A 12,441-nucleotide genomic window follows, 5' to 3' on the forward strand; every position below is an offset into this window, starting at 1 on the left:
TTATGAAAAAAAAAAAAAAAAAAAAACAGAGCACTGTCTGTTAATAGTTGTCCAGTTGTGTCAGTCCTATGGCAACCTTCTTTGTCCATTATCAAGTCACTGAATTTCGGACTCTCTCTCAGTAGTCTCCCCTGAGCAAAATTCTAACTAACTCATCAGTGCTATTGGAAGAAAACAAACCCTGAACGCTGTCTGTTAATAGTTGTCCAGTCGTGTCAGTCCAATGGCAACCTCCTTTGTCAATTACCAAGTCATTGAATTTTGGACTCTCTCTCTCTCTCTCTCTCTCTCTCTCTCTCTCTCTCTCTCTCTCTCTCTCAGTAGTCTCCCCTGAACTAAATTCTAACTAACTCATCTGTGCCGTCTCTTCAATATGTTCACCTCCAACAGGCAATCTTAGATGTCCAGTCCCTTTCCAATGGTCACCAGAAACGACTACATCTGTGTCTTCTCAGTTCATTGGTATCCAATGATCCAGAAACCAATCATCAATGGCCAAGTCACTACTGGTTTCAGGAGGTTCAATAGATTTCAACAGCCTCCCTATCGCTTGTCAACTTATCTCATTTCCGATCACTTTTTGTTCTTGTGACTCATTTTAATGAGTGTGATTTTTTTTATCCAGACAAATGTTGACGCCCCACAGTTTTGAATGCTCTGGTAACCTGCAATGAAAGCTGGATCTACTACTATGACCCAGGGATAGAGTTCCTAGTGGAAGTATGCTGGCTTTCCTAGATTCAAGAAGGCCAGACAGAGCAAATCCACTCAGAAACTTATGATGATCCCATTTTTTTGGCAGCACGGACATGATCTACATGCACTGGATTCCCACTGGACAGACAGTCAACAAGGAATACTTTGTTTACAAAGCTATTAGGCATAAGTCACACCTGACAAATTTTTAGGTACGGATGACCAAAATTGTATATCATGTACCTTCTTTTTTTTTTTTTAAATGCAAATATAAACATAGAACTTTTATTCAAACAGTCTTAATTTGAACTTTTATAAAAACAAAATTATAACCTTTATAATAAAAATATGTTTATGAAGTGTTTTTTTTTAATATTTATGCAGGGTTTTTTTTTTTTACTTTTATAATGAAAATATAGGGTTTGTATTATTGTACACATAGATTCGAAAAAGTTGTCCAAAAACAAATATATAACAAATAAATGTTATCAAAGGCAAGATAAGTTACTTTTCTGCCAAACTGAATATATTTTTTGTGTTTTTATTCAATGTAACATATTTATTCAGCTCGAAAAACATACAGTGTTTACCGATGTATTGGAAAATTCAAGATGGCATCTCACACCCTCTTTAACACCGTAAGTTTGGAAAAAGGTGTTATAAATAAAAACTATACAAAATACTATTAAAAACCCGCCGAATATATGTCAACCTATGTCACGGTAACATATATTGAGCGAGTTTTTAACAGTATTTTATCTGGTTTTTTATTTATAACATCTTTTCCCACACTTACCGTGTTAAAGAGAGAATCAGACGCCATCTTGAATGTTCCAATACATCGGTAAACACTGTATGTTTTTCGAGCTGAATAAACATGTTACATTGAATAAAAACACGAAAAATATATCCAGTTTGGTAGAAAAGTAACTTATCTTGCCTTTGATAACATTTATTTGTTATATATTTGTTTTTTTTGACAACTTTTTCGAATCTATGTGTACAGTAATACAAACCCAAAATATATTATGGACTGTTTTTTAAACATCAGAAGTGTTGGTAAATATTTTCTTTTTACATCAAACATAAAAATAGAACTGTTATAAAGAAAATATTTATGAACTGTCTTTTATTCCAATTATATGTTTATGGACTGTTTTGTTTAATTCCATTTTCACCCCAAAAAAAGGCACAGTGCCACTTTGATGTAGGGGGCTACTATCGGGGACATAAGTTGCAGGGATACTATGTAGGGAGTTGAGCAGCAAGATGTCTATTCACTTTACACTTGAACTTCTGCATGTCAGCACAATTTGGAAAGCAAGAACTCAGAAGGGAGTTCCAAAGTCTCAGCAGTTCTGAGGAAGAAACTATTAGAGTAAAAGGCTTTTTTGCATCTGGGGATCTCTACTGTGTAGGGGTGGGATTTTGCTGCTTGAGTTTGTCGGAGTATTTATGTTGAGGGGGTACAAGAACTTGTAGTTTATTGGAGCATTCACCATTAAAATACTTGTAGAACAAGCAGAGGGATGCAATATTACGTTGATGGGACAGAGGCTGAAGCTTTGATGACAGTTTAGGATCTATCAGCTTGGTGACTCCCTTTTGAACCCTGTCCAGAGCGAGAGACTAGTAGCAGATGCACAAGCCCAAATGTGACAGCAATACTCCATACATGAGTGAATGGTAGCCTTATAGAGATATAGGATACTTTTAGGCAAATAAATAAAGTAGCTTTCTAGCATGGTAGAGAGAGCCCACTTTCTTCACAGCAGCCTTAGCAACGCTCTCAATGTAGCCGTTCCAGCTCATGTTCCCTGTGAACGTTACACCAAAGAGTTTGAAAGAAGTACTTCAGGTAATGTATCTTTAGTCATAGCTATTGGTGGTTGAGAAGGTTTCTTGTAATTATTGAAGCAAACAAACTTAGACTTGGCAGCATTGAATGTGACCATCCATTTTTGTCCCCATTCAACTACAGATTGGAGGTCTTCCTCTAGTGTTTTTGCCATTTCCTTAGATATATGTTCATGTGTTTTCCCCTTGTGCCTGTTATAGAGCGTGGTATCATCAGAAAATATAACCATCTCAGAAACAATTTTATCAGGGAGGTCATTTATAAATATTAGGAATAATAAAGGTCCAAGGATAGACCCCTGAGGTACACCCGCATTTATATCATATTGTTTAGATCAGTGGTTCTCAACTTTTTTTTACTCATGGACCCCTTTTCCCTTCTTTTTATCTTGGTGGACCCCTTCATAACTATTGGTCATAAGACAATCTTCTATTTTTCACTAATATAAATTTTGAGGTTTTAATAATCAAAGAAATATTATATAATTAAGCTTTATTTTTAAATGAAAACTAATTTAATGCAAATAAAGTATTCTACAACAACTATAATAATTATGATAATAATGATAATAAGTAATAATAATAATAATAATCTAAATTAGAGTGATAATAATTCTTTACCAATATCTTGTATTACAATATTACAATGTTTCTTCCATGGTCAAGCCGATGGAGATTAGAGCTCTTCAGGCAACTGAATTCACTGCAGCATTTATGTATACTGGTTAAAATTTTTGATAAACAGTTAAAGTGTAATGTGTAATTTATAAAAAAAAAAAAGAGGTAGGCATTTTTATTCAGTGAGATCCCTGTGGTTGATGTTGCTCGGCGAGTTTCATTATCTCTGGTTCCATCGATGTTAATGATAGTCGGAGGTCCCCTCTTTTCACAATGTCAAGTCTATTGCGAGCTTTTGATAATAATTGAGAAACACAACTAAATCCCGATTCAACAAGATAAGATGTTAGAAAAGCAATAACGTAGAGCTGTGCTTTATCCCAGAGCAAAGGGTACTTTGTAGCAACATCATTTGTCTTCCATACATTGTACTTTCCATCTTTGAATTTTGCACGCATTATTTCATCACTTTGTAATTCAATGAGAGGCTCTTACAAAGATATGTCTATATCAGCAACATTAACTTTGAAAGGAATTGAAACCCAAGTCGGTATAACCCTCATGAGTAGGTCACTAAACGGAGTTTGCATATCTGCATGCATATTTTCCATATATTCAGCATATAATGCAAGATGAAGATCTTGCAAATCGCTGCTAACAGAGGCCAAACAAGGAAACCGTTCAAATGCACGACGCCTGATATTATTCATATACAACTGTTGTTTCCTCAGAAAAGCAGCAATAGCACTTTTACTACATATCAGATCAGAATCTTTTCCTTGGAGCTGTTTATTAAGTGAACTCAGTTTTTCAAATATATTTGATAAGAAAAACACATCACATTTATTTGCAAGCAACTGTTCTCCAAGTTGTGTGTTAGCAAGAAAGGAAACAATAGAATCCCAAATGCAATGAAACGCTGAAGACAATTCCCCTTTGATAGCCATCTCACCTCTATATGTAATACAAGCCGCTCGAACTCTTCTCCATTTTGCTTACATAATTCATGAAAAAGGCAGTCTCTGAGAGAATTTGATTTAATATGGTTAACTACTTGTATTGCGACAGTAAGGGCATCCTGCAGACGTGCACTCATTTTATTTGCAAGTAAGTGTTGACGGTGTATCACACAGTGAATACAAAATACTTGCGGGAGAGCTTTTTTTAAATGTGCAATAAAACCTTTGTATCTGCCTGTCATCGAAGGTGCATCATCAGTAGCACAAGCGATTATATTTTTGAGTGAAATGTTGTTTTCCTGGAAATAAGTAACAACTTCAACAAAAATCGTTTCACCTTTTGTGTCTTGTCACAAGACTTCTAGCAAAAAGCATTTCCTCTTAGGGCCCTTCATCACTGTTAAATCTAACATATGCTAATAAAATGGCCGCATTATTTCTTAAAGTGGATTCATCAAGTTGAAGGGCAAACTGTTTCACTTGCAAATGGGCTATCAATTGTTTTTCTACATCCTCTGCCATTTCATCAATGCGTTGTGATACAGAAGAGTTGCTTAAAGGGATGGAATTAGTTATTTCACTGGCATTTTGTTTCATAACTGACAAAATAATAACAGACGCTGCTCGTAGAATTACTGTTTCACCAACATTATGGGGTTTTCCTGCCTTTGCTATTATTTTGCTAGTTTCATATTTCATGCCAGCAAACCATCACCCATTTTACTCGCTTTGTTATTAAACACTTGAAACAGTGTTTTTCGAACTTGAAAATTATCACGAAGATTTTTAAAGTATTCTACTGGTTTATCGTTCTTTCCTGTGTGCTTCTTTTCTAGATGGATTTTTAACTTAGAAGGTTTAATGCTATCATTTGGAAGTACATCCATGCATATGAGGCACATTGATTTCGATTCATTATGTGATGCTGGAATAAATCCGTAAGACAAATATTCAACGGAGCACTGTCGGTACTTCTTTTTACTTGGAGTAGCCATGGGATGTCTGAAAAAACAAATAAACATATATATATATATATATATATATATATATATATATATATATATATATACTGTATTAACAAAATAAAAAAAGGAATTGGTAGCAACAAAAAGTGTATTTCATTGTAAGTTACAATTGTTTCAAGACTGGTTGGACAATTTCAAGCATTATGGCGTTTGAAAATTTTCATATAATCAGCCTTTCTTCAGACTTCTTGAATAAAAAATCGGAACATTATTTAAAGAAAATTCCCTTAAAGGAAATGAAGCATGCAAAAACATTGGTATATGAAAATTTACTGAATTATACAAACCCAGTAAAATTTAGTATATTACAAGCAAGTATATATATATATATATATATATATATATATATATATATATATATATATATATATATATATATAAAATTGGATACTTTACCTTTCACCAGACTATCCATTCATGTGAAATTACCTTTTTCTTCACTATATTCCCTCTGCTTCACTTTTTGTTATCAAGTAAGATCTTTGACTTACTTGCAGTTTCATCAAATACTTTTGTATGCAAAATCCGATCCTTTATTTTGCTAATTCCTACCCTCTGATGAGAAGGAAAGTATTTCTTCGAAACTCTGTGGATCAACGACTATCCACTTATTAAGTGTTTCCTTTTCAGATTAAATATGTTTTTAACTCTTTTTCAAAGTGTTTTTTAACATGTTTTATTAACTATTTGCTCATATATATATATATATATATATATATATACATGATGATTGCAACGTCTTGTCAGACGAGTGCCACTCCCTCATACCATAAACCCTAACATGACTTTTTTTTTTTAGTGGTACCGGCGAATTCACACATTCAAGCAGACATGACACTGAAGACGGTCATTGCTATACATACATATATATACATACACGCATACACACACATATATCCATATATACATACATACACAATACATAATACATATGCATACACACATGCATACATACACAAATACATACGCATATATACACACACATATACAAATACAGGCATATACATATATATACACATACAAATACGTACACATATATGCACATATACATACACATACATGTAACTACATATACATATACATACATATCTATGCATTTATACACAAATATAGACATATGTACATGTACACATACATACACACATAAACACACATATATATATATACATATATACATACAAACACACATAAACATATATACATACATATACACATAGATATATATGCATACACATGTACATATATAAACACACGTACACATATACGTACATACACACACGGATACATATAATGATTGCAGATCAATTATTACATGCTTCCAGCATTTCAAGCCTACACGCGTCACAACTTTTCCATTGCTATAGGACTATTTTTATAGACACATGCCTGAGGGAGTATCTATACAAAGATGATGTTACAGAGATTTAGCTTTGTACGACAGCTAAATTTCTCTCTCGGTTCAAAATGTTAAGATCCAGCAACAAGCAAGAGCAAGATAGCCAGCAACAAGTTAAACTGCAGACCAGCTTAATGTGAGTACTGGTCTCCTGCTTTATAGTTTTTTAACTCAGAGATTGGTTTCTCCTAGAGGGGTTGCCTTCACCAAAGTTTACGGGAGCCCTCTCCACCCCACATACACATGGAAATAAACACATGCATGCACACATACATGCATACACACAGAAACTGTAAATTACAAAGTTCTCTCTGATTCTCTCTCCTCTGATCTCGAGTGCGTGGTTCAGTGGGGGAAGATGTGGCTGGTTACCTTTAATGCATCCAAAACCAAACTCCTATCCTTTTTTTTTTTTTTTTTTTTTTTTACACAGTGATCACCACTTATCAAGGCCCAGAAGCCACTCAGGGATAAGGGTTATTGCAAGTACATTACATTAGTGAGGAGGTTTTATGAAGTGTTTAATTAAGGGGGCGGTTCATTAGGAATTTGTTAACATTGGACTTGAAGACATCCAAGTTGTAGTCCGGAGGGAAGCAGGCAGACGGAACAGAGTTCCACAGGCGTGCAGTTCTAAGAAAGAAGCTTTGTTCATGAAATCCGCGTTTTGATTTAGGCACAGATATAGAGTGGGGGAAATTTTTCACAGTGGATTCAGCTAGACGGGTGTTTTTCGTGAAAGATTGGCGAGGGGGGACCAGGGATTCGAGTTCAGACGAGCACCTGCCATGAAAATAACGATAAAACAAGGATAGGCTCGCAACGTCTCTTCTGTGGGAGAGGGGTTGCAGGGTAGAGAAAAGGGCATCCCCCACTAAACCACGAAGTCTATTTTGTACTCTGTCAAGGCATGATAGGCTGTTTTTGGCAGCTCCTGCCCAGATATGGCAACAGTATTCCATCCTTGGTCGTACTTGGCCTTACATCATCAACGCTCTGATCCCCATCTGGCATCAATTGTGATGAATGGCTCTTGTCTGGGTGAGGCCCAGTGTTTTGACAAGATTCTGGGTTTGACCTTTACTCCTGATCTGAAATGGAACACGTACATCAAGTCTGTTGCCAAGGTCGCTGGAAAGATGGTGGGATCCTTCTACCGCTCCAGAAGATATCTCACTACTGATGCAATTCTCTATCTATATAAAAGCCAAGTACGTCCAAGGATGGAATACTGTTGCCATATCTGGGCAGGAGCTGCTAAAAACAGCCTATCCTGCCTTGACAGAGTACAAAATAGACTTTGTGGCTTAGTGGGGGATGCTCTTTTCTCTACCCTGCAACCTCTCTCCCACAGAAGAGACATTGCGAGTCTATCCTTGTTTTATCGTTATTTCCATGGCAGGTGCTCGTCTGAACTCCAATCTCTGGTCCCCCCTCGCCAATCTTTCACGAAAAACACCCGTCTAGCTGAATCCACTGTGAAAAATATCCCCCACTCTATATCTGTGCCTAAATAAAAACGCGGATTCCATGAACAAAGCTTCTTTCTTAGAACTGCATGCCTGTGGAACTCTGTTCCATCTGCCTGCTTCCCACCGGACTACAACTTGGATGTCTTCAAGTCCAATGTTAACAAATTCCTAATGAACCGCCTTCTTAAGTAAACACTTCATCAAATCTCCACACTAACGTAATGTACTTGCAATAACCCTTATCCCTGAGTGGCTTCCGGTCCTTGATAAGTGGTGATCACAGTGTAAAAGAAAAAAAATCCATGCAAACATACATATGCATGTACACACACATGCAAACATACACACATTGGACATGAGGACAAAAAAAAAAACAAAAAACAAAAAAACTCCATCCGTTTCAAACGCTGATTTGTTCATTTGGATTTTTCGTCTGATTCTTTGTGTCTTTAGTTGTAAAGGTATGTGTGAAGTTCATCATCATTGTGTGCCTTCGGGATGTGAGTTTTTGTGTACAAACATTTTATTTAGAAAAAAAAAAAAAACAAGAGACAAAAGAAAAAACTTCAAACGCTGATCTATTTATTTGTTTTTTTTCATCTGATTCTATGTATATTTAGTTTGTTTCGGATTTTATTTTTTTTAAATGTCAAACTCATTGAATTGTACCCATCACCTTCATCCTAATCATTGAGGATATATGACTTTTGGAACACTCCTTTATGTGTATTTTACATGTATGTTTATGTGTACGTGTGTGTATGCATATGTACATGATTGATTGCAACATCTTGTCAGACGAGTGCCACTCCCTCAGACACTTAAAGTCCATGAGCCCAAAAATGACTTCCATCACCACAGGACCATTTTAATAGACAAATGTCTGAGGGAGTATCTATACACAGATGATGTTACAGAGTCTTAGCTTTGTACGACAGCTGTCTCTCTCTCGGTTCAAAATGTTGAGATCCAGCAACAAGCAAGAGCAAGATAGCCAGCAATAAGTTAAACTGCAGACCAGCTTAATGCGGGTACTGGTCTCCCATTTTATGATTTTTAAATCAGAGATTTGCTTCTCCTAGAAAGGTTGCCTTCACCATGGCTTACGGGACCCCTTTCCACCCCAACACACATACATACACACATGGTGCTAGTTGGCCGTTGTCCCCAAAAAGGGTTCATTCGCCCTTTGGAAGGTCTTGTTTTTAATCCTTCAGGGAGACTAGCCACCCTCCTCACCAAACAAGTCTGGTGGGGGAACCAGTTTAGTCGCATATGTACATACATACATACATACATGTATATATTATATATATACACAGCTGGTAATACAATTACTGCAGTTCATAATATCTAACTATATATATTGCTATTCATTTTTATAAAATTTTCAACAAATAAAACACGTTTAGAAACAGAGTGCAAGGTAAATGTTTGAGGTACACCTGGTAAATAGAAATATTATAGTTAAAATAACTTGAATGATTGAAAAAAAAAATACAAAATTACAGTAGAAATTAAATTTTTAATAATAAAAACTATTCTGAGTTGGTTTTCTTCATGGACCACCAAAATATCGTTGTGGACCCCCATTTTGCCTGTGACCCCCAGAAATATTCCATGGACCCCTAGGGTGCATGTGGACCCCGGTTGAGAACCCCTGGTTTAGATGTACGACTGTTGAGGACAACCTGGATTCTTCTCTTATTTAAGAATGATCTAATTATGTTAAGTATTCGTCCAGTGATAACATAAGATCTGATTTTCGTGAGAAGACGATCGTGCCAAACCCTGTCAAAAGCCTTAGATATATCTAGGCCTACCGCTCTACCCTCGCCTGAGATTATAGTAAGGATATCTGCTGCAGAACGAGCTTGTCTAAATCCATATTGTTGGTCAGTCAGGAGTTTAGCAGCTGTAAGGTGATGAACTAGAGCTTGGTTAATTATGAACTCAAATATATTTTGGTGAAGGAAGGAGGCTAATAGGACGATAATTTAATGGATCAGTTCTTTCGACAGAATTCTTGTAAACTGGTACTACAGGAGCAGTTTTCCAGCAGTCAGGAAAGCAAGATTCGTTAAGGCATTTGGTGTATAGTTTGGAGAGGACTGCAGAGCATTTGTTTTATAGAACAACGGGGATGAGATCAGGTCCACATGCTTTTGAGGTGTTTAGGGTTTTTTATGATAACATGTACTTGAGAAGGAGTGATTTTCAGATCATCTAGTGTGGCATATATCAGCAAAGGAAATTCAGGGAGGAAGTGGTTTGCTCAGTCCAATGTGGAGTTTGAGGCAAACCGACTGACAAGTATGTTAACTTTCTCGGTTGCCGTGCAAACAACCGCATGATTATTGGATAATGGGGGAATTATCGATTGCCCATTATTTACTACACTGTTGTAGATTTTCCAGAAATTACGGGTTCCTAATTTCTGTGCTACGATGCATTTTCTGGTGGTTTCAGTATATTCTGTCTTAGCTGTTCCTATTTTTTTCTTATAATTATTTCTAGCTTCTATAAACTTTTTCTTGTTTGTACTGGACTTATGTCGGTTAAATCTGCGATATGCATGCTATCTTTGGGTAATGGCAGCTACACAAAGAGAAGTAAACCATTATGAACTGTTTTCCAAACATCAGGTGTTGGTAATTTTTTTAAACAATAAAACATAAAAAATAGTTGATGTTTAACACAATTGAATAAACATATGTATATATAGACATATATGTATATACTTATTGATTCGCAAATTGTCACTTGATTTCGTCTTTCTTCATCAACATCAACTACATTCCATTCCTCAAATTGTGATAGCCTTCTAAATCTCTTCTACATACCTATCCCATACAATCCTTCAAGCAAACTACATCTCATTTTTATAAAAATAGAAGTTTTATAATGAAAGTATATTTATGAAATGTGTTTTTTTTTTATTTAAAAATCATAAAAAAAACGTATAGAATATTTCCAAAATAATTGTGTTTGATTGGAACTCACAATTAAAGTTCTTTATATATATATATATATATATATATATATATATATATATATATATATATATTATTTGAGAGTAAACAGCTACATATGGTTGCTACAAACAGCCATCTGTGTCAGTCAATGGGAATTTTGTCAGGAAACCATGAACCCATCGATGCTCTTGTTATTGAGCACTATCTAACAACCTCGTTGTATTCATTAGTCCTGACATTTGAACATTTCAAACCTATATATATATATATATATATATATATATATATATATATATATATATATATATATATATATATATATATTTTGAGGAGAATGTGATTTTTTTTTAACCAGACAAATTCTGAGTTGATAGGTTAAGATGATGGTCGATTGGTTGAAGGCTAAAATAAACGCAAAAGTAGAATTTCTTTAGTGATAAATATCTCCTTTAAAGAAATTTTTCACATAAAAAAATATATTTTAGAATTTTGAGATAAGGATTGATAATTTCTATTATTTGAATTATTCAAACTACTATTCTCATCCTGGTTGTTATTTCACCAACATTTCAACCTCATGTGACCATGTCGGTTATAGAAATGATGTTGTGAGAAATAGGACGAATATATGAAAATAAATTTGGATGAAAAATAACAAATGAAAATAAATCAACAATGATATTTATTAATACTAGCAGAACCCGTGGAAATTTCACGGTAGGTGAAAATTTAAAAAACACACATCAGTAAGAAACTTATCATATAATCAAACAATTACAATGAGATTGGACCATGTAATATTAAAGACTTAACTAAATCACAATGCTCGGGATCTTCAGGTCCTGGTATCTCTGCCGACATAATTGCATCAGTTTGTTGAACTGTTCTGATCTTATCCTGATCTCGCAACATTATAATCATGTGGCAGTGGGGTAGCCCGCTTTTTGTAATCAAATGAAATTGAATTGGCTGGTGGTAACTAACTTATTAATATTGTAGTCTGCACCAACCAAACACTAGCTGGCGATAACTAACTTATTAGTATTGTGATCTGCACACACCAAACACTGGCTGGCGATGGATAATTTATTATTTTGATTTGCATCTACCATACATGGACAACTGTGGCATCCTAATAAATGCCATCCTCCAAGTTTTCCAATCAGTCATAAGCTGCCCAGCAATCCGAAATTATTCTTGTTCCTGGCAAAATCCACCCCATGCATCCGTTCAGTCTTGAAAAACAAAGGATACCCCTTAGGGGCAGTAGCGCGTGTAATTGTGAAGCAAGGGTTGCGCAATCTCCAACCACACCTCTCCTGAATCGGCACTGTTTGAGTCCAGTGGCAAGGAGAAGACCAGGACGACTGGAAACAATGCCGAGATAAGCGGAGAGCACATACATCACCTGAAAGTCCCAAATGGTCACCCATTTACTACTGA

At 35.4% G+C, this 12,441-nt stretch overlaps 2 protein-coding genes across 2 annotated transcripts; both read right to left on the reverse strand.

The window, feature by feature from the left end:
• Nucleotides 1-3,662: 3,662 nt before the first annotated feature.
• Nucleotides 3,663-4,118, reverse strand: LOC145282178 (uncharacterized). The gene has a single exon (XM_080132241.1). It carries the CDS (start codon nt 4,116-4,118, stop codon nt 3,663-3,665), a length of 456 nt encoding a protein of 151 aa, XP_079988367.1.
• A 393-nt stretch (nt 4,119-4,511) lies between these two features.
• On the reverse strand, nt 4,512-4,829 carry LOC145282194 (zinc finger BED domain-containing protein 5-like). The gene has a single exon (XM_080132242.1). It carries the CDS (start codon nt 4,827-4,829, stop codon nt 4,512-4,514), a length of 318 nt encoding a protein of 105 aa, XP_079988368.1.
• Nucleotides 4,830-12,441: the final 7,612 nt, after the last annotated feature.

Source organism: Euprymna scolopes, chromosome 1, assembly GCF_053919585.1.
Source record: "Euprymna scolopes isolate OS-2025 chromosome 1, ASM5391958v1, whole genome shotgun sequence".
NCBI classification, from domain to species: domain Eukaryota; kingdom Metazoa; phylum Mollusca; class Cephalopoda; order Sepiida; family Sepiolidae; genus Euprymna; species Euprymna scolopes.

Excerpts from the sequence above, each read along its gene's own strand:
- LOC145282178 (XM_080132241.1), bottom strand. The coding sequence starts at position 4,118 with ATGGCTATCAAAGGGGAATTGTCTTCAGCGTTTCATTGCATTTGGGAT.
- LOC145282194 (XM_080132242.1), bottom strand. The coding sequence starts at position 4,829 with ATGAAATATGAAACTAGCAAAATAATAGCAAAGGCAGGAAAACCCCAT.